The sequence below is a fragment of the Natrix helvetica genome (genome assembly GCF_964273705.1).
Source record: "Natrix helvetica genome assembly, chromosome: 14".
NCBI classification, from domain to species: Eukaryota; Metazoa; Chordata; class Lepidosauria; order Squamata; family Natricidae; genus Natrix; species Natrix helvetica.
The window spans coordinates 8848913-8871543 of NC_138564.1; the positions used below are offsets into that span (position 1 = coordinate 8848913).

Below are 22631 nucleotides of genomic sequence, written 5' to 3' on the forward strand. Positions count from 1 at the left end.
GAAAGAGAAAAAAGGAGAAAGGTGGGGAGAGAAAAAGGGAGTGGGGGGGAGAGGGAGAGAAAGGGGGGAGACAAAAAGGGGGGAGTGAGAAAGAGCAAGGGGGAGAAAGAAGGAGAACGGGTGGAGAAGAGAGAAAGGGAGAAAGAAGGAGAGAGAGAAAAAGGGGGAGAAAGAAGAAAGGTGGAGAAAGACACTGAGAGAAAGCGAGGGGAAAGAGAGAGAGAGAGAGAGAGAGAGAGAGAGCAAACTATTTTCCAGGTAAGGTGTCTTAAATTCACCTTTGAAAGACTGTTTGCCAGGCCTTGGCTGAATGGGAATGAGAGAAAATCACAGTCGTTTAATAAAAGGGGTTTTGCCGGGACCAGGACTCTGCCTCGTGCCTTTTGGGGAAGCCTCCTAGGACAGTGATGGCTAACCTGTTTGCCATTGCATGCCAAAAGCGGTGGGAGTGTGTGGAGGTTGTACACGCGCGTGCCCACACCCATAGTTCTATGCACCCTACTCCTGCTTTTGTCGTGCGATTTCACAGTGGACCCGTTTTTCACCATTCCCAGGCTCCAGAGGCTTTCTAGGAGCCTGGGGAGGGCAAAAACGGCTTCCCCTGATGTCCCCCCCCCCCCGCTTTTTTCTGACTTCCTGTTTACATGTTGGGCTGTTTTTTCGCCCTCCGGAGGCTTCAGGGAAGCCACCTGAAGCCTCCGGATGGCGAAAAACGGCCCAACGTGCAAATGAAGTTCAGGAATGGACTTCTGGGTTGTCTGTAGAGCCGTTTTTCTCTTTCAGGAGGCTTCCCTTCCGTGTGCCACCGCTATCACCGCCCTATACCATTTCAGACAGGTGTCTGTCTTCTTAAAAACCTCCAGTGATGGAGTACCCACAACACCGTGGCCCATTCTCCTCAGGCCAACTCGCCGCGGGACAAGAGTCAACCCTAAGTATCGAAGAAACGGTGCTATAGAATCGTGAAAGCAAGGAAGCCAAAGGAGGAACAAAACGAAATGGGAATGACAAAAATTAAAATACGTTTTAATTTTTTAAAAAAAACAACAACATTAAATTGAATTATTGAATTGTCCTCTGGCGAGTTGGCCGTGGAGAGTTTTGTCCCAATTCGGGGAGTTGAGCCACGTCTTCCTGCCTTCTGCACACCTGGGTAAGAGTCATCCTACAGCTCTGTTTTAATCCGTTTAAAAAATATTTAAGAAAACGGGCCTTTCAGCCTACAGTAAGGTGCTGGTTCAGAAAGACACGTGGTCTTCAGTTTCAGATTGCGTCTTCCGTTTCCGCTCTTATCTTTATTCCACACACCCGCTCTCGCCAGTCGGTTACCCGGGGGCTACCTGTTACAGGAGGCTCTTGCTGCCCTCCATCGAAGGAAGGACGTCAAAGGTTGGTTTCGAACTCTTCTGCAATCTTCACCATTTCTTCGTCGTGCTTGTCTCCGTCGATGACCTCCTCCACTTCTTCGACCGCTTCCAGCCGAGGAGCCACGTTGGACGCAATGGTTTGTTTCGATTCGCTTTTGAGGTTCTTCTCCCGTTCGGATCGGTGCTCTGATTTTTGCTCGGTTGTGCTCCGCGAGGTCTCCCCGTTCTTGCCCACGGATGTGGCTGACACCACTCTGATTTTGCCAGGCTGCATCCATACGTGACTTAAAACCTCTTCGATGCGCAAGCGCCGGGACACGTCCGGCTGAAGCATGCGATAGATGAGATCTTTGCATTCAATGGTCAGGTTTTTGGACTTGGGGAAATGCACGCGATGCTCCTTTTGCAACCGTAACATTTTCCGGATGTTTGAGTCGTCGTAAGGCATGGAGCCACAGACCATGATGTAGAGGATAACACCCAGACTCCACATGTCGTAAATTTTGGGCTCGTAAGGGATTCCTTGCAAAACTTCCGGGGCGGCATAAGCGGCGGAACCGCAGAAAGTTTTGCTGTAGATAACTTTGCCGTCTTCATCCCGAAGCAGGCGTTTGGCAAAACCGAAGTCCGAAAGTTTAATGTGGTAATCTTTGTCTAGGAGAAGATTCTCGCATTTCAAATCCCGATGCACGATATCGCTGTCGTGGCAGTACTTAATAGCGGTACACAGTTGACGGAACATCTTGCGCGCGATGTCCTCGGGCATCTCCCCTTTCAGCTTGATGAACTCCAGCAAGTCGCCCTGGATGCCGAGCTCCATCACGATGTAGACTTTGCCATTGGAGGTCTCGAAGATCTCATAGGTTTTGATGATGGAGTGGTGGTTGACTTTGGCCAAGATGTCTATTTCCCGCGGGAGGAACCGCTCCAAGAAATCGGGAGGCGCTTTCTTCCGGTCAATGATTTTGATGGCTACATCGAACTTCAGCCGTTCCGAGAAGGCGGATTTCACTTTGGCGTAGGACCCTTCCCCTAAATTCCCGCCCATGATGTAGCCCCTCTTTTTAAGGATAGCAGCATCGTCCATGATGCTGTAGGCTGTGGTTATGAGAAGTTTGGTCACATGGTTGACGTAGGCGTTCAGCCATTTAGTGTCCGTTCCATGGCGTGTGGTCATCAGGAAATGATCCGTTTCCTGCCTTGGAAGCTGATTGGAATGGAACCTTGGCCATTGTTTAAAGGATGCTGTTTCCATGTGACGTCATAAAGCTGAGAAAAATACTGGGCCAATGGATCTCCATTGCTTGGGCCCGGGTAACCTCCAAGCCAATGGCAAGAGAGCATTCTTGCTCGGCCTCATTGGAGCGAGGGGATAGAAGGGGCCAGTGGTGAAATTCAATTTTTTTTTTACTACTGGTTCTGTGGGCATGGCTTGGGTGTGGTGTGACTTGGTAGGCGTGGCAGGGGAAGGATATTGCAAAGTCTCCATTCCCACCCCACTCTCGGGCCGGCCAGAGGTAGCATTTGCCAGTTCTCCGAACTACTCAAAATCTCCACTACTGATTCTCTGAACTACTCAGAATTTCCGCTACCTGTTCTCCAGAACCTGCTGGATTTCACCCCTGGAAGGGGGACTCATCAGATTTGCAGATGACGTCAAACTGAAATGAATAGCCAATACTCCAGAAGATAGTCTCAAGATCCAGAAGAATCTTGACAGACTTGAACATTGGGCCCTGTCTAACAGAATGAAATTCGATGTAGACAACAATTAAGGTTTTATGTATTGAGGCAAGAAAAACCAAATGCAAAGCTATAGTATAGGTGGTACTTGGCTCGTTAGTAGTAACTCCAAGAGGGACGTGAACAATTGCTTAAATATGAGTGAGAAGTGTCCTGCAGCTGCTAAAAAAAACCCAACACAATTCTAGATTGCATTAACAGAAGGATAGAATCAAGATCATGCGAAGTGTTGATACCGCTTTATAATGCCTTGGTAAGGCCACATTTATCTAGTTTTGGTCCCCACGATGTAAAAAAGATGTGGAGACTCTAGAAAGAGCGCAGAGAAGAGCCACAAAGATGATTAGGGGACTGGAGGCTAAGACATATGAAGAACGGTTAGCAGGAATTGGGCATATCTAATGAAAAGATGGACCAGGGGTGACATGACAGCAGCGTTCCAATATTTGAGGGGTTGCCCCAAAGAAGAGGGAGCCAAGCTATTCTCCAAAGCACCTGAGGGCAAGACAAGAAGCAATGGGTGGAAACTAATCAAAGAGAGAAACAATCTAGAACTAAGAAATTTCCTGACAGTGAGAACAATTAATCAGTGGAACAACGTTTGCCTCCGTGACTTGCTCCAACAGAGGAAGTTTTAAAGAAGAGATTGGACAAGCACTTGTCTGAAATGGATTAGGGTTTCCTGCCTGAATTCAGGGCTGGATTAGAAGACCTCAAAGGCCCCTTCCAACTGTTATTCTGTGATAGCGGAGAGAGATACTGAATGAATTGGGCTCCATTGCTGGGACCCATATAACCTCCAAGCCAATGGCAGGAGCAGAGGTGGTATTCAGCAGGTTCTGACCAGTTCTGGAGAACCGGTAGTGGAAATGTTGAGTAGTTCGGAGAACCGGCAAATACCACCTCTGTCTGGCCCCACCCCCATCTATTCTCTGCCTCCTGAGTCCCAGCTGATTGGGAGGAAATGTGGATTTTGCGGTATCCTTCCCCTGCCACGCCCACCAAACCATGCCCACCAAGCCACGCTCACGGAACCGGTAGTAAAACATTTTGAATCCCACCACTGGGCAGGATCACTCTTGCTTGGCCTCGTTGAGATAAGCTATCTTTAAATGTTTATAGGGATTTTAAATAAGAGCTCATTCCATGCTTTTTTGCTTTCTTTTAAATTCTGACGTACTCCAAAGAGAACGACGCTGCAATGTCCCTTGTGAAAACATCTTGCTTTCCTGCAAATTGACTTTCTTTCGTTCGCTGTTTTCTTGATTGGTTTATAATGAGGAGGAGGAGAATTACCTCCCCGTGTTTGCTCAAACTCTGGATTACTTTCTCAAGATTTAATTTGGCTTGCTGGTAAATTCTGAGAAGAATTGGTGAAATATGTCCAAGACAAGCGCTAATCTCCATTGTTAAGTTATTCTGAAATAATACACCAGATTTTAAAAGTGTCCTCAAATTTGTGACAAACATTAACAGCAGAACAGAATGACAGGTGGAAGGGACCTTGGAGGTCTTCTAGTCCAACCCCTAGTGAAGTAAGGGGACCCTACAGTACACCTTTGAATCAACCATTTCATCACTTATCTTTAAGCAACTATAGTTCTTTTGAGGTGAAGATTACTGTTCAGTGAAAGAAACACAGGATTATTTTTTCCAAGGGTCTCTGCTTTCATTAAAATTGCAAATAAATCAATTAGGGGGGGGGGGATTGCGAGAGCCATGAACCCAGACATATAAAAGCATAAAAGGAATTTTGAGGTGCATTTTTGGGACCGCCATCATAGTAAGGTAAAAGTAAAAGTTCCCCTCACACACATGTGCTAGTCGTTCCCGACTCTAGGGGGCGGTGCTCATCTCCGTTTCAAAGCCGAAGAGCCAGCGCTGTCCAAAGACGTCTCCGTGGTCATGTGGCTGGCATGACTCAACGCCGAAGGCGCACGGAAAGCTGTTCCCTTCCCACCAAAGGTGGTTCCTATTTTTTTTACTTGCATTTTTATATGCTTTCAAACTGCTAGGTTGGCAGAAGCTGGGATGAGTGACGAGCTCATTCCATTACGCGGATGCTAGGGATTCAAACCTCCGAACTGCCGACCTTTCTGATTGAGAAACTCGGCGTCTTCGCCCCAGAGCCAGCGCGATCATAAACTCGGATGAATTTTAAAAGAGGAGTAGATCAGGGGTCAGCCTCCAATGACCCTCAGCGTTCATGGTTCTGGGCTCGCTCTCCAGGATCATAAGAAACATCTTTTAAACACCGAATAACATTGGCGGAGAAAGATTAGCTCACAATATGTGTGAACTTTCGTATTGCATCTGATCAGCAAGTCTGTTACACAAGTAGTCCTTGACTTTATAACGGTTCATTTAGCGGGTGAAGTTACGACGATGCTGAAAAAGGGCACTTACGACCGTTTTTCCCACTTCAGTTCAAATAAACTCCATTTACCGTATTTTTTGGAGTATAAGATGCACCTTTCCCCCCCCCAAAAAAGAGGGTGAAAAACAGGGTGCATCTTATACACTGAATACAGCATTTTTGGCTTAGCAAAACCCCTTTGCAAAAATTGACATGCAGAGGGTTTGGGAGGCTTACAAAGTGTTCCTGGGGGCTGGGGAGGGCAGAAATGAGCAAAAAACGGGCCATTGTTTGCTTGCTTTTGGCCAGGCCCTAGGAGCACTCTACAATTATCCCAAAGTTCTTTTTTTGTGTGCAAAAAACGAGACATGCAGAGCGTTTGGGAGGCCTCAAAACTTTTTTTCCCCCCAAAAAACGACCTCTTCAAAATCATGGTGCGTCTTATAGCCCGAAAAATACGGTACATTGCATAGGCTTAAAATTTCTCAGGACTTGCATCACCTGGCATGGCATTGCGCCTTCACAAATTGCCTTTCAATCTCGCAAAAATCATGCAGTGACACCAACCTCATCTTCTCTTTGCTCAGCCCCCAGGAACACTCTCTGAATTTCTGTGGTGCTTTTTCCCAGGCAGTGAAGCCGCGGTTGGTATTGGTAACATGCTGTTGAGAAGGAAGGAGTGACCCAGTGCTTCTCAAACCGACCCCTTTAGAACTCTGAGGTTCTCAGGTCATAGTTGTCCCAAAGGTGCTTTTTCAAAAAAGGCAACTGGACTTCCTTGGCTTTTTCCCCCCCTCCCCTTGAAAATGTGTCACTTCTCATCCAAGAAGCTTCTTCAGTTCTGACTGCATGGTGGAGGATGGAAGGATTCTCAGAAGGAGCGCTAAAGACCAGATGACTGCAAAGAATATAAATCCATCCATCCTTCCCCGTTCAGTCAGAACCGAAGAAGCAGCTTCTTGGATGAGGTGAAATGTCTTCAAGGAAAAAAAAACAAGAAAGTCCAGTTGCTTTGGGACGAGGGCTTAAAAACATGTGGGCTTCAATTCCCAAAATCCCCCAGGCTGGATGCTTTTCCTTATTCTATTTATACTAACTTGGGTAGCTCCCTGACTTGCCACTTTTCTGTTGAATTCTGAGAGACAACGATATAGTAGTAGTCGGGAGTATTAGATATATTTGCTACCTTGACTTATGTATTAAAAAGGCAGGATAAAAATATAATTACTCTAATGAGCAAAGAAGCACAAGTAGGCAGACAGTCTGGTAACCAAGGAGGAGGAGGAAGGAAAAGGAGGAAGAGGAGGGAGAGAGAGAGGGAGAGGAGGAGGAGATGGAGGAGAAGGATTAAGAAGAGAAAGGAAGAGGAAGAGATAAAGGAGGAGGACTAACGAGAAAGGAGGAAGAGAAGGAAGAGGAGATGGAGAAGAATGAGGAAGGGAAGGATTAAGAGGAGAAAGGAGGAAGAAGAGAAACAGGAAGAGGAGGAGATGGAGGAGGAGGACTAAAGAGAAAGGAAGAGGAGATGGAGGAGAAGAGAATGAGGAAGAGAAGGACTAAGAAGAGAAAGGAGGAAGAGGAGAAACGGGTAGGAAGAGGAGAAAAAAGTGAAGATGGAGTAGGAGGACTAAGAAGATGGAGAAAGGAGGAGGAGAAGGACTAAAGAGGAGAAAGGAGGAGGAGATGGAGGAGAAGAGAATGAGGAAGAGAAGGACTAAGAAAAGAAGGAAGAGGAGAAAGAGGAGGAGGAATTGTATAATGGCCTGATAATGGAGTAGAAAAACGAGTAGAACCTTTTCAGAAACCAGACTGAGAAATCAAATAGAAAATCCAGATGGTGACACTTACTATATGGATACTACGAAAGCCAAAGGAAGCCTCCAGGAGCCAAGCTGGACTCAAAGGGAGGTTTTACCATTTTATATGTATGTTTAAAAACAATCGTGCAGAGGCAATTTACACACCTCGAGCCTTTTTTTGGAGTGTGTGTTTTTGACAGAAGCTGCTAAATGGAATTGGTAAAGGCCCCCCCACCCCACCCCAAAAAAGCATTGGCTGCTGATTCTATAACAGACAGGGTCTTCAGCCGCTTAGATGTGATATAGTAGATTTTATGGTAGCATAAAAACTCCTGTTAACAAATTTAAGAGAGAGACCACGGTTGAGATCATTCACATGCCCCACCCCACTTATCTATCTTTCCTATGGAAAAGGTTTAACCAAGGGGGAGGGGGGGAGGAAACTCCTCCTGATTTTGTGCCAATAGGAAATATAGAAATATGGAGATGTTAAGAGATCCTGGATCTTCCAAAATAACCTGAAAGGGCTTCAAACAGTCCTATTGCTCCATCCACCCCTTCGTCCAGAACATAGCCCATAAAAAAAAGAAATGATTTGAATTTGGCAGTATCGGAAACTAATTTTGGGGTGGGGGTGGGGGGGTGGAGATGAGAGGGACGTCATCTTCCTTTCAGAGGGAAGTCCTTTGCATTTGGTCAGAGACAGTGTCGAGATTCTCCAGGTCCTCGTGCCGTATCTCTTGTTTCACTTGCTCGTTATCCGACGGCTGCGAAACGCTTTCCTTTCCGAAGAGGGATCGGATCTGGCTCTGCGAGCACTCTCCCGGTTTGGTCAGCATGGAGTCGGACATGGCTTTGGGCTCCTGCATCCAGACGTGCATCAAAACCTCATCGATGCACAGCCGCCGAGCCACGTCGGGCTGAAGCATGTGGTAGATGAGATCCTTGCATTCCACCGACAGGACTTTGGACCGGGGGAAATGGACTCGGTGCTCCTTCTGCAGCTTGAGCATCTTCTTGATGTTGGACTCGTCGTAAGGCATGGAGCCACAGACCATGATGAATAGGATGACGCCCATGCTCCAGATGTCGTAGACCTTGGGCTGGTAGGGGATGCCCTGGAGCACTTCGGGGGCCGCGTAGGCAGCCGACCCGCAGAAGGTTTTGCTAAGAATGACCCGCCCGTCATCGTCTCGAGACAGGCGCTTGGCGAAGCCAAAATCCGTCAGTTTGATGTTGTATTCTTTATCCAGGAGCAAGTTCTCGCATTTCAAGTCCCGGTGGACGATGTCCAACTCGTGGCAATATTTAATGGCGCTGGCTAGTTGATTGAACATCTTGCGGGCAATCTCTTCGGGGATGGCTCCTTTCTTCTTGATGAACTCCAGCAGGTCCCCTTGGACCCCGAGTTCGGTGACGATGTAGACTTTCCCTTCGGAGGTCTCAAAGATTTCGTAGGTCTTGACGATGGCGTTATGCTTCACCCTGGCCAACATCTCAATCTCCCGCGGGAGAAACCTCTCCAGGAAGTCTCGGGGAGCCTTCTTCTTATCGATGATCTTGACCGCCACGTTACACTTCAGCCGTTCGGAATAAGCAGATTTCACTTTGGCGTAGGAACCTTCTCCGAGGTTGATACCCATAATGTAGCCTCTCTTTTTAAGGACCTCGCCGTCATCCATCGTCTCTTGAGGCCACCCTGAGCTTCAGGTTGAGGGGGCATCACCTACCTACTTCAGCTGCCAACCTTTCCGTCTAGATTTCTATATGTTTCAGAATGGTCTTTCTCTTCTGACGTCGGAAGGCGGCAGAATTCTTAGCACCCTTCCGTGATGTCACAAAGCCAAGCCATGTTTGGTCCTGAGTGAAGATACACTAGTCAGCTTGGGAGCAAACGGGATAGCATGGTGACATGATGGTGGAGAAGGGATGAACTTCCTAAGTGGATGAGACAAGAGTACGTATCCACAGACATGGTCTCCTTTTGCTGTTTTCTGTCTTCTGCATCCCCGGACTTTTGTTTTAGAACTCTGGAGTTGGGTAGGACCAAACTACCCATAATCCACTATATAATCTTACTTTTCTTTTGGTGTTTTTTTAAAAAAATACTTTAGTGCACGTTGATATCAAGCTAGGGCATGCAATTGATTTGATCTGAAAAAGACTGGAGCATCTGTGTTCCCGTTGTAAGGAGGGATGGCACAGATGCATCCTCAATTGAGATTTCTTTGGAAACTGGAACCCAAATTGAGCTGGGAGCTATACTTGGTTGAAAGCATCACATTCAAAGAGCTGGAGGGAGTGATGTAAGGAATTCAGATTTATAGAGTTGGAAGGGACCTTGTAGGTCATCTAGTCCAACTTCCCCGCCCAAGCAGGAGACTCTACACCGTTTTTGACAAATGGCAGTCCAATCTCTTCTTAAAAGCCTCCAGGGATGAAGCTCCCACAACTTCTGAAGGCAACTTCGCTTCTATGGGTTGATTGTTCTCACTGTCAGGAAATGTCTCCTTACTCGCAGGTTGAATCTCTCCTTGTTCAGTTTCCATCCATTATTCCTTGTCTGGCCTTCGGGTGCTTTGGAAAGTAGCTTGGCCCCCTCCTCTCTGTGGCAACCCCTCAAATATTGGGAGACTGCTATCCTGTCTCCCCTGGTCCTTCTCTTCCTTAGACTAGCCATGCCCAGTTCCTGCAACCGTTCATGGTCTGTTTTATCCTCCAGTCTCCTAATCATCTTGGTTGCTCTTCTCTTCACTTTTTCTAGAGTCTCAACATCTTTTTTTATAGTGTGGTGACCAAGCCTGGATGCAGTATCCTAGGGGTGGTCTTACTAAGGCTTTATAGTGTGTGTGTGTGTGTGTGTTTATAAGGTAACAAATGGTAACACGAAATAAGGGCCTGAAACAAAAGAATTGAAATATTTTGATACCGCGTGTCTATGGGGCAGTGGTGGGTTCCGGATTTTTCGCGCAATGCGTGCATGCGTCCTACCTGTCAGCAAGGCTTCCGCAAGCCTCTGCGATGCTCCAGCTGTGCACGGAAGCGCGGAAGCCTTAAAAGACAGGTAAGGAGCTCGGGCGGGTGGGTGGGCCCCCTCCGGAGCACCGTACCGGAACGGTATCTGGTCCTCCGGGCTGGCTCCGGTACGCCCGTACTGCCTGCAACCCACCACTGCTATGGAGATTCTCAGTCATCCAGGACAGGGTTGTGCCAAAGCTGCTTTTTCAAGAGGCAACTGGACTTTCTTGTTCTTTCTTTTGAAGACGTTTCTCTTCTCATCTAAGAAGCTTCTTCAGCTGAAGAAGAGCTGAGAGCTGAAGAAGCTTCTTGGATAAGAAGCGAAACATCTTCAAAGAAAAACCAGGAAGTCCAGTTGCCTCTTGAAAAAGCTCCTTTCTTATAAATTGCACTGGGGATTATACTGAATCGAAGAAGAGAATTTGAATCCAAAAGAATCCGTAAAATCACCCATAATTTGCTCTGGAGAGAATTTGCTCTGTCCATGGTACTGACTTCATATTCTCAACCAGCTCTTGTAAACCCACTATGGATTTATATACCGCATGAATGAAATGTATGAATATATCATGAGGTCAATTATAGTAGGAACTTAAGGCTGGCCCAATATTTTATGAGGTCCATAGGTCGTTTTTTCACGGCAGGGCTGTGAATCGACACTTTTGTCAGAAACACAATTCAGCGGCTCCTTGACTTATGATTACAATGCTCTGACCAGGGCTTCCCAAAATCACGAAGCAGACTCCTTGTCCCGACAAAATCCCTTTTTCTTAAGCTAATGTGAATTCCTCTCATTCACATCCAGCAAAGTCCCGGCAAACAGTTTTTCAGGGGTGAATTTACAACCACAGACCTTGGAGAGCTGCCAGGCCGATATCCTCCAAACACCATGCTGTAGCAGCAGTTACTTGACAAGAAGTCAGGAACAGATCTTCACCCAAATGAATTGAACTAATTGCCTCCTGCAAACTCCACTCCCCTTTCGCTCCTCTTTATTCCCTATGGGAGGGGCATTTCACCATCCACCTGTGCCTTTACTCCCGAGTGGCCCGTTCCTTAGCTGTTCCCTTCTACTGGCAGCTCTGTGCGTGCGCACATCGGGAACAGGCTCCAGCTGTTGTTCTGCCCTACTGATCTTTGAAGGCAGCTGCTAACTGTTGGACATCCCTGGCCCCCTCTCTTGCCTCTGATACAGAGCCCTCATCAGAGCCTTCCCCAGACTCCAGGACTGGCCCAGGTTCCTCCCCAACCTCCTCACTGTCCGAATCTGCTGCTAAACCCACTGGCAGGCTACAATAAAATCCATGCCCATTGACAAGAACCCAAATTTCAACCGCAGGGGTGCCACAACATTCGTAGGTGTGAAAACTGGCCATCGGACTTGAAAAGGGTCTGAAAATTGGTCGTAAGACTTTCCCCCCAAGTGCTGTAACTTTAGGATGGCTGCTAAATGGACGATTGTAAGGTGAAGGATTTCAGGTAGAACGCAGGAACAAAAATCCGTACAGCCACAGTTTCATCCCTGATAGTTTATCTTTCCTTAAGGTCCCTTTCAAGGAGAATGCACCCAGTTGGAACCAACGTTGCATACCAATGAGGCCACAGCCCATCTCCTTGATGGTGCATCAAAGCTTTGATAAACAAACCTGTGAGGGGAAGGATTCTTTTTTAAGGAAATCAACCATTCCAGCTTGGAAGTATCTCAAGACCGCTCCTGGGAGGAGAGCTTTGAAACGTCCACCCGTCCTAGATAATGAGGAATATTTGCTGTGGCCTCTGCAGGGAGATGCTAAATCTCTCCCGTTAAAGGTGACATTTCTTCTCCATTAAGTTTTGCAAAATTATTCGGAAGGGACCTTGGATTTAAAAAGGGAGCGATGTAATAAACTCAGACAAGCAACCCCTGGAGTGATTTGTCGTGGGGTTTTTGAGTTCTCCAAAAAAGCAGTAGCAACAAGGTTGAGGGGAGAATCATAACTTGTGCAACGTTGCACTCATTAGAAGACTCAACTTCTACATTTGTCGTTCGAATCCTGACTCAGTTGGCTTACCAGAGAATGACCTGGGTGTTTCTCCATACTATGCCTGAGTTTTTTTAAAGGTTGCTTTGAAAGGGGAAATGCTTCTACCTGTTCTGGCTGAGGCTTCCCAAGAGTACGAAGCAACTCCTTGGCCTGACAAAACCCCCTTTTATAAATTGACCATGAATTCTGCTCATTCGCAGCCAGCAAAGTCTTTCAAGGGAGGATTTACGGTCACAGACCTTATCTGGCTTGGAGAGATGCCAGGCCGAGATCTGCAGAACTTGGCAAGGAGCCTCGGAGAGTCACGAACCAATGAAGCGAACTAATGATCTCCTGCAAACTCCACTCCCCTTTCGCTCCTCTTTTATTCCCTATGGGAGGGGCCATTCATTGTCCACCTGTGGCCTTACTCGCAAGTCGACCCCTGTTCTTCAGCCATTCCCTTCGTCTGGCAACTCTGCAAATGTGCACACTGGGAACAGGCTCCAGCTGTTCTTCTGCCTCACTGGTGTCTGCCTCTGAAGGCAGCTGATAACTGGCATACGGCCCTGGCCCCCTCTCTGCCTCCGACACAGAGCCCTCCTCAGAGCCTTCCCCAGACTCCAGAACTGGCCCATCTTCCTCCCCGACCTCCTCACTGTCTGACTCTGCTGCCAGCTCTGCTGGCCGCTCGCAGGCCACAACACTAAGGTGATCTCTTGTAATCACTGAGGGGCTTTTAAGAAGTCACTGGACCGCCATTTGTCTGAAATAGGGTCTCCTGCTTAGGTAGGAGGTTGGACTAGCAGACCTCTAAGGTCACTTCCAACTCACTTATTCCTGTTTTCAGTGCCATTGCAGTCACTAAATGGATGGTTGTACGTTGAGGACTTGTAGTGGCTTTGCTAGCCAACCCAAAAGACGAGAGTAAGATTGAAACACAGAATGTTTCGCAAAGTCGCTGTTTTGGGCTAACGCTTCTGGCCAGTTGATGTAGCTACAGTTTTATCTGTTTTCAACCCCGATTGTAAAAACAAAACCATCGATACACAGGGCAGCCATTATAGGTCAGGGCCTCCTGCTTGAGCAGGGGGGTTGGACTAGAAGACCTCCCAGGTCCCTTCTAACTTTGATGATAGCAATAGCAATAGCACAGACTTATATGCTACTTCATAGTGCTTTTAAAGCCCTCTGTAAGCGGTTTTTACAGAGTCAACATATTGCCCCCAACAATCGTGACGTTCTCTGTTCTCTTCTAAATTAAAATTATGTACAATAGGTGCATTGAAGAGCAAGGGTATTGCGGTGTTTTCAAACAATTGGGCGTTACAGTTGGACATTGGCCCCATGTCTTTTCATGGATGGGCGAGTTCTAAAGAACGATCACTTACCGTATTTTCCGGGCTATAAGACGCACAGGTGTATAAGACGCACCAAGATTTCAAAGAGGTTAAGTAAGAAAAAAAGTTTTTGTCCTTCATGGCCCTTAGATGCACTCTGCAGGCTTCAGCAGGCCCGGGGAAAGGAAAAAATGCCCCCGTTTTTGCAAAAAACGGGTGGAAAATGGGCCATTTTTTGCAAAGGGGGGGGCATTTCCCCCTTCCTCCAGCACTGCTGAAGCTTGCAGAGTGATTCTGGGGGTTGGAGGAAGGGAAGAACTCACTCCGTTTTTGTGAAAAATGTCTCGTTTTCTGCCCATTTTTCGCAAAAATGGGATGCGGGGGTGGGGCTTCGGGAGTATGGCTGTATTCGGTGTATAATTCGCACCAACATTTCCACGCGGGAAAAAGGTGCGTCTTATACTCTGAAAAATACGGTATATTCTATACAGGAAATCCTCGATTTACAATTCCTTTTTAACTTTTTCTTGCCCAAGTGTAAGACTTTACTTTTCTCTACCCTGAATTCCATTTTGTTAGATCGGGCCCAGGGTTCAGGCCTGTCGTCACTTTGGAACGGTCACTAAATGGACGGTCGTAAGTCCAGGATGACCTGCGCACCTAACAAAAAAGGGAGGAGGATGTAATAAGGAGAGAACACTGGACAAGGGCTGCTTGAAGGAAAAGATTTTTTTTTTTCGGGTTTACTGCATTTCTGCAAAGCAATAAGTATTCCGGATAACATTTTAGGTTTGCAATTTACCATCTGGCTACTAATCTCACAATTTGAAGGACTTCAGGTGCTTGCCTTGCACCCAAGGGTGGTTTAGAACCTCTTCCACCCGTAGCCGGTGAGATACGTCCGGCTGTAGCATGTGGAAGATCAGATCTTTGCATTCCAGGCTGAGAAACTCGGGGAAAAGGATACGATGTTCCTTCTGCAGGCGGAGCATCCGTTTGACGTTCGAGTCATCGTACGGCATGAATCCGGATACCATGACGTACAGGATGACCCCTAAGCTCCACATGTCGTAAACTTTGGGGTGGTAAGGAATCCCCTGGATCACCTCCGGAGCGGCGTACGCCGCCGAACCGCAAAAGGTCTCGCTGGGGACGATTTTACCGTTCCCGTCTCGGAAACAGCGCTTGGAAAAGCCGAAATCCGACAGTTTGACGTTCATGTCCTTGTCAAGGAGGATATTGTCACATTTCAGGTCACGGTGGACCACGTCTAAATCGTGGCAGTATTTGACCGCACAACAGAGCTGACGGAACATCCGGCATGCCACTTCTTCCGGCAGTCCGCGGTTGCTCTTAATAAACTCCAGTAAATCCCCCTGAACGCCAAGTTCCATCACGATGTAGACTTTCCCGGCCGTCTCGAAGATCTCGTAGATCTTGATGATGGAGCAGTGGTTCACGGTCGACAAGATCTCCAGCTCCCGAGGGAGAAATTTCTCCAGGAACTCGTTGGGCACTTTCCTCCGGTCGGTGATCTTCACCGCCACGTTGATTTTCAGCCGCTCCGAGTACGCCGACTTCACTTTGGCGAAGGAGCTCTCGCCCAAGGTGCTCCCCAAAATATAACCCTTTTTCTTAAGCACAGCAGCATCGTCCATGATGCCAAGGGTGGGGCGTGCCAACCTCCCATCGGAACCGTCATTTAGTGGCACATTCCTTGAGGTGGGGAGAGGACCATCTGAAGGGGCTCCAGGCTAGGCTGGGCTCAGGTCTCCCAGCAGTGTTTTGAAGAGGTGAAGTCATCAGGTGACATCATAAGAGCTCACTGTAACAGCCTTGCCAAAAAGGCATGAAGAGTTGTTAACCTAATTTTGCAAAGCTTCTTCTCCGGTAACATTGTACTGCTAACTAGGGCATACAAAACCTTTGCCAGACCAATTCTCGAATACAGCTCGTCTGCCTGGAATCCACACTGTTTATCGGACATTAATGCGATCGAGTGGGTCCAGAAGTATTTCACGAGAAGAGTCCTCCACTCCTCTGCTCACAATAGAATCCCTTACGCCACCAGGCTCGAAATTTAGGGCTTGGACAATCTGGAACTACACTGACTAAGATCAGGATTGTACAAGGAAATTGTCTGCTATTGTCTCCTACCTGTCAACAACTTCTTCAGCTTCAACCTCAATTATACTCGGGCAAACAATCGATACAAACTCAAGGTAAACCGCTCCAAACTCCATTGCGGAAAATACAACTTCAGCAACAGAGGGGTCAACGCCTGGAATGCTCTACCCGACTCCGTTGTTACGTCCCCAAACCCCCAAAACTTTAACCTCAAACTGTCTACCGTGGACCTCGCCCCATTCCTAAGAGGTCTGTAAGGGGGCGTGCATAAGCGCACCTCCGCCCCTGTCCTAATGTCCCCATTTATTTGTACTCATTTCCATTGTTCATGTTCATGTTCATACTTGTTATCTTGTACATGTTTAACTAAATAAAATAAATAAATAGGGGCTTGGATGGGGAAATACTCAAGGGTGGTATGTGGCCCTCCACGAAACAAGTGGAACCCATGGCCTTGTTAGAAGAAAGGTTGCTGGAATTGGGGACATCTAATTTAACGAAAAAAAGGACTGGGGTGACAGAATTTGAGGGCCCAAAGAAGAGGGGGGTCAATTTATTCTCTAAAGCCCCAGAAGGCAGTTCTAGAAGCAACGGATCGAAACTAACCAAGAAGAGAAGCAACCTGGAATTAATGAGACATTTCCTAACAGGGAGGACAATTAACCTGTGGAATGACTTGCCTCCAGAGCTTATGGGTACTTTATCACTGAAGGTTTTTAAGAAAAGATTGCACGGCCACTTGTCTGGAATGATAAAGGGTCTGGGGGTTGGAAGGCATTCCCCAAACCCAATTCCATCCAAAAAGAAATATGTTAGGAAGAGGAACTCAGCGAAAACACTCAATTTTTTTTTCCCTGGCGGGAAGGCACCAATAAAAATATTTAAGCAGACATGACTGCTTGGGAATTGGGCAGGGAAATAAATATAAGAATAAATACTATTAAAGGAAATAACCTTAATACACGATTTGGATTCTTCCTGATAAAAGTTCTGTCATTTCCTTGACCACTTTGTTGATGAATCTCTTTTATAAGTAGTCCTCGACTTGCATTCATCCATTTAGTGACTGTCCAATGTTACAATGGCACTGAAATATGTGATTGATAACCATTTTTCACACCTATAACCATTGTAGCATCCCCACGGTCACCTGACCGAAATTCGGATGCTTGGCAACTGCTTATATTTATACTGTTTATGCTGCTCATATTTATGACGGTCACAGTGTCATCGGGGGGAGGCGTGTGGTGGCCTAGAGATGGAGCTCTTGCCTCACAATCAGAAGGCTCTGAGTTGGATTCTAGGTAGAGGCAGATATTTCTCTCTCTGGGCACAATGAGAATGTATCTGCCGAACAAAACTCTGCACTGGTGACAAGAAGGGCATCTGGCCAGTAAACACTCTGCTAGCTCCATTCAGTTGCCCAGACTCCACCCCGCAAGGGATTATGGGGTGGTTAAACGAAGATGATGACATATTCACTTAACGACCAGTTTAACCAGTTAGTAATTTAACTTGTGGATCCACTCGAACCACTTAAAGCGATTCGCTCCACCGCTGCGTCAGGAGGGGTCGTAAAACGGGGCAAAATTCACTTAACCACTGCCTCGCTTAGCAAAAGAAATCTCGGGCTCAACTACAGTCAAGTTGAGAAGCATTAGAGACACCCACTATATACGTATATATCTATATCAGGCAGGGGTGTCCAAACTTGGGAACTTTTAAGACTTGTGGACTTCAATTCCCAGAATTCCCTAATCAGGCCTGGCTGGGGAATTATGGGAGTTGAAGTTCACAAGTCTTAAGGTTCCCAAGTTTGGACACCCCTGATCTCTCTCTCTCTCTCTCTCTCTCACACACACACATACTACCTACCTACCTTCCATCCATCCATCCATCCATCCATCCATCCATCCATCCATTTATCATCCATCTATCCGACCTACCTATCTATCCTACCTATCAGATTGGAACCTACACCTAGGCAGCTTTATTACGCTAGTTTCCATCCGGGCCAACCACCGCAGGGAAGGAAGTCCTTGCTTGAGCGACCCCAGGATTTCCCTCGCCGTCTGCTGTTACGACCGGAGAGGAGGAGGAGCCATTTCCACGACCACGCCCACCGCCGCCACAGCCCCTGCTGCTGCGCGCGCCGCCTCCTCCGCCACGCGCCTATGCAAATATAACCCCGCCCTCCTCCCGGCTCCTCCTTCCTGCGTGGGGGGGAGGGAGGGAGTTGGGTCGGCGCCGATTGGCCGCGCGGCGGAGGGGGCGTGGCGCGGCGGCGGGGCGATGCGTCCGCCATCTTGCGAGCGGAGCTGCGGGCGGGCGGACCCCCTCAGCGAGGCGGCGGCTAAGGCGTCTGAGGCGGCGGCGGCGGAGGCCTCGCGGGCTCCCGGAGGCGTCGTGGCGTCGTCAGCGTCGTCGTTATCGGCGGCCCTGCCCTTTGTCTTCTCCTTCTTCCCGCCCCGTCCCGCGGGGTTGATGTGGCTGCGCTGGGAGAGGAGGATGAACGGAGGATAAATGGTGCCCAAGGCGGACAGCGGCACCTTCCTCCTCCTCTTCCTCCTCGTGCTCAGCATCACCGAGCCGCTGCGGCCAGGTACGGCGGTCGGGGGGGGAGAGAAACGGGAGGGAGGGAGGATCCTTAAGCGGGGAAGCCGGGGACTACATTGCCCATCATCCTCAGCTCTCAAGGGAGGGCGGGTGGGCTTTTCCATCGTCCTTTGGGGATGTCCCATAATCCCCAGCGTTTCCCTGGGGGGCTTTTGGGTGGCACAGATGTTTTCTCTATCTCCCCCCCCCCTTTCTCTGTTACATTGCCCATAAGCCACCCCCTGGCCTTCAGATGGGTCCTTGTTCCTATCACCCTCTGTAGAGAGGTGGGACTACATTGCCCATGCGTCCAAGGTCCTCCAGCGATCCCCTGGGGGGGGGGAGCTTTTGGGTGATGGGCACCCCAGATGTCTCTCCACTTTGTATTACATTGCCCATAAGCCACCCCCTGCCCTTCGGATGGTTCCTTGCTGCTCACCCTCTAGAGAGTTAGGACTACATTGCCCATGCGCCCAAGGTCTCCCAGCTTCCTTGGTCCTTGTTTCCAGTGCTCCCCTGGGGGGGGGGCGTTTTGGTTGTTGGGGACCCCAGATGCTCCCCCCAGTCCACTTTGTATTACATTGCCCATAAGCCACTCCCTGCCCTTTGGATGGATTCTTGCTCCTATCACCCTTTAGAGAGTTAGGACTACATTGTCCATGAGCCCAAGCTCCTCCAGTTTTGTTGGTCCTTGCTTCCAGTGCCTCCCACAATCCCCACAGCTTGGGAGGGGGGAGTTTACACATATTGGGGACCCTATATGCTCTCTCCACTTTGTATTACATTGCCCATAAGCCACCCCCTTCCCCTCAGATGGATCCTTCTTCCTATCACCCTCTCTAGAGAGGTAGAACTACATTGCCCATGCGCCCAAGGTTTTCCAGCTTCTTTGGTTCCCGTTTCCAGTGCCTCCCAGCAATCTCCTGGGGGGGGTGTCTTTGGGGGTTTGGGAGAAGGCACAGCTGTTGTCTCTCTCTCCCCCCCCCCCCACTTTGTATTAATATTGTTCATAAGCCACCCCCCTGCCCTTCAAGATGGATCCTTGCTCCTATCACCCTCTAGAGAGGTAGGACTCCATTGCCCATGTGCCCAAGGTCCTCTCACCTTCCTTGTCCTTGCTTCTGCTCCGGGCTTCTATCCCCATTGATCCTCCCTCCACCCCATTTATCTTCTTCCCCCTCTTGGATAAGACGAGGGTCCCACTGCTAGGATCTAGACTAGAGACCTTGTTGGGGAAGGGTCTTCTCTGTAGGGACTTCAGATTGATGGGGACACATTGGGATGAGAAGATTGCTTGGAAATCCCGTGGAATCCAGTGGATTCTGTTAGCCTCTTGAGTTTGGAGGGACTTCCTTTGGGAGCATTTTTGAGGTGACCCCCTTTGGGGCGCGAGGAGGATCTCTTCGTCCTCCTAGAAGTGGGATGATGGGATGGTAGAGAAGTTTATTTTAGCACATAGCAATTGAGATTGTCGTCTTCTCCAAGGACCGGATGAATAAATAATCCAGAACTTTTTGCTGATCTTCTGGGAATCCTGACTTGTAGCATGGTTATCCCAGCTCACGGACGATTTTTTTTCTTTTTCTTTTTGCAGCTCGGTTCATAACAACCTGCTAAGTTTTGGGTTTTGATTTGTTTAGGTAGCAAAACAAGTTGTGTGTGAAGCCGGATCGTTTGGTTAATTTCCGATAGGGTGTGTTTTGCAAGGCTAGAAAATGTATTAATTCGCTAAGCAGATTAAGAGGACGCAGCCAGCCCTGGAGTATTTGGATTAAGGAGGGGGGGGGGGCACTGTCTTTAACCCTTTTCATTGTTTCCCAGCAACTGTTTAAGGAAGTTGCAAATATTTGGGCCATGGGGTTGTCCCAATTGGCTTTAAACACTGAAGCAGATATTCTCACTTACGAATTGTGGCACCTTAGAAATTGTTGAGCATTGTTTACTGGGGTGAGACAGCTGGATTGTGCACCAAAGCTTTAGCAATGTGTGTGCACAATGGGTGTGTTCCTGGGTTATTCAAAACCATATCATTTGAGGCATTAGCATGTTTGAATCAGTCCTGCATCTATGGAGCTTGCAAATAGTTGGGCTTGCCTGTTACCAAAACAATAGATGTGGTTTGCTATCTACAATGTTTGCAATTAACAAGCTTTCGAAAAGAGCTGGGAAGAAGTCCTTGAAAAGAATTTGTCTCCTTTAAAAACACACACACACACACACACACACACACAAACAAACAAATGCAGGGAAAAGGGAAAGATTCTCTAAAGATTTTGAATATGTCAAGATTGGGACGTGTACCGAAAAATGTCACCTTTCAACCGCCCCGGATGAAAAGGGTTTAGGAAATTCAGTTACTCGAGCCATAAAAATAGGGGAAGGATTTTTATGTAATGTAGAAGAAGAAAAAAAAGAGAGAAGTGAATCTGGAAGATGTACAGTTCTTAAGAAAAGGGGGAAGTGAAATAACATTCAGGAAAAAAAGAACAGAGAAGTCTTGGGAACGATTGGAGGGCTTTAGGGACTGTTTAAAAACAAAAACTTTCCAGAAAGTGTCCTTGAAGTTAGGCAACAAGTTTGCCTAAGTTTTTGTTGCGATTGTGTACAAGTTTGCCTAAGCTTTTGTTGTGATTGTGTACGTGCTTAACTTTCTGTTATCTTTTGGCTGCCCCAGGTTTCTTAGTGATTTTATTTGGAGAGATTTCTTATAGACCCTTTGGGCCAAATTTTTTTTTTAAAAAAAATTGACCTCACAGGGAGAAATGAGCCATGTGTTTGGTGTGTGTGTGTCATAACCCTTGTGGTAGAAGGTGTTCCTGAGGCATTGAGTCCAGAAAGCTTGTAATGATTTGCCCTCAAGCTGAGTCTCCCCAGCCACCCTTTTGTGCAAAGTCGCTGGGTGGCTTATGAGGATTAAAGCAACAGTATAAACAGTATGGAAGGACACAGGCGGTGTTGTGTTGAGGGTGGGGGTAGGTGGGGGCACATAATTACTAATAACAGTGCAGACAGATCCAGTGGTGGCTTCCATTTAATGCTCTCTTTCTAGTGTCAGACCTGGAAGCCATCTTTTACATTGGGCCTTCAGGCCAGCCACAAATTCTACTGGGGGAAACTGGGTTGTTATTGTTAGTTGCAAAGTTGTGTCCGACCCATCGTGGCCCCCATGGACAATGTTCCTCCAGGCCTTCCTGTCCTCTACCATCTCCCGGAGTCCATTGAAGCTCACGCTGACTGCTTCGGTGACTCCATCCAGCCACCTCCTTCTCTGCCATCCCCTTCTTCTTTTGCCCTCCATCGTTCCCAGCATGAGGCTCTTCTCCAGGGAGTCCTTCTTTCTCATTAGGTGGCCAAAGGATTTGAGTTTCCTCTTCAGGATCTGGCCTTCTAAAGAGCAGTCAGGGTTGATCTCCTCTAGGACTGACCTCTTGGATGGCCTTGCAGTCCAAGGGAGATAGGGAGATAGACAGGAATAGGTTGGCAGATAGGTAGATGATATAGATATCTCATCCACCCATCCTCTCTTTCACTCATTTCTCTGTCTCTCTCTCTCTCTCCCTCCCTCCCCCCCTCTCTTAATTTTTGGAATTAATTTATCAGTAGCAAACACATTGGAAGACGATAGGGCTTGTGTCGTAGATGCATTTTTTTGGGCCTGATTGCGAACTTAAGGAAGTGGGAGGAGAGAAGAAACTCCAGAAGTTAAGGATGGCTTTAAAAAAATATATCTTTTTTATGAAATTATTTTCAGTCGGATTTAACAAGACTGCAGCTCTCTTGTAAACAAGAATCCCGGATAGGATTTGAACGATGAGCTTATATACCGAGCAAGTTGGCTCTTGTTGGTTGATGTAATCCGGCGCTTTTGTGTAACATTTAAGAACCTAATCATAACATTAAACTTCTTTTCGAACATGCCTTAGTTTGCTTTTGAAGATTACCTTAAGAGACGCTGGCTGTACTGTTACATTGTTAACCACTTTCTTTTGTTTTTATTTGTTTTGAAAAGTGAATCTTCAAAAAAACAACAACACATCCCACCTTTTGCACAAGAAACCTTGTAGTTAGAAACTTTAATAAGGAGAGCAACCAAAACAGAGAAAAGTAGAGCTGTCTTTGAAACAAAGTTGGGTTTTTTTTGTTACATATTTTAACTCCTTTTATGAACAAAGCTTTGTCCAGGTTTTTCCCCCCTTTACATTTTCTGTTATGCATAGTTCATTTTACATCATATTTTCATTTCACCTTTCAGTCATCTTTATTTTCTTTCCATATTTTCCTGC

The 22631-nt window shown here is 47.4% G+C and overlaps 3 protein-coding genes across 5 annotated transcripts in view; 1 reads left to right on the top strand and 2 right to left on the bottom strand.

The window, feature by feature from the left end:
- Positions 1-662: 662 nt before the first annotated feature.
- Positions 663-13673, bottom strand: LOC309399064 (uncharacterized protein). Its single transcript, XM_081966529.1, has 3 exons — positions 10676-13673; positions 7945-10281; positions 663-2612 (listed from the first exon to the last, which is right to left on the bottom strand). The coding sequence occupies exons 2-3, from the start codon at positions 8945-8947 to the stop codon at positions 1384-1386; spliced, it is 2232 nt and encodes a 743-aa protein (XP_081822655.1). The 5' UTR covers positions 8948-10281; positions 10676-13673; the 3' UTR covers positions 663-1383.
- Positions 13674-13876: 203 nt separating this feature from the next.
- LOC309399168 (testis-specific serine/threonine-protein kinase 2-like) lies at positions 13877-16661 on the bottom strand. The gene has a single exon (XM_081966720.1). It carries the CDS (start codon positions 15282-15284, stop codon positions 14445-14447), a length of 840 nt encoding a protein of 279 aa, XP_081822846.1. The 5' UTR covers positions 15285-16661; the 3' UTR covers positions 13877-14444.
- A 1403-nt stretch (positions 16662-18064) lies between these two features.
- DGCR2 (DiGeorge syndrome critical region gene 2) overlaps positions 18065-22631 on the top strand; it is a 40023-nt gene continuing 35456 nt past the window's right edge. For all 3 annotated transcript variants that reach the window (XR_014176470.1, XR_014176471.1, XM_081966574.1), the window contains exon 1: positions 18065-18355. Coding sequence is in view for 1 of the 3 variants with exons in the window: in XM_081966574.1 (XP_081822700.1) it covers positions 18277-18355 (79 nt within the window). In the remaining 2 variants the exon portion in view is untranslated. The remainder of the gene's footprint in view (positions 18356-22631) is intronic.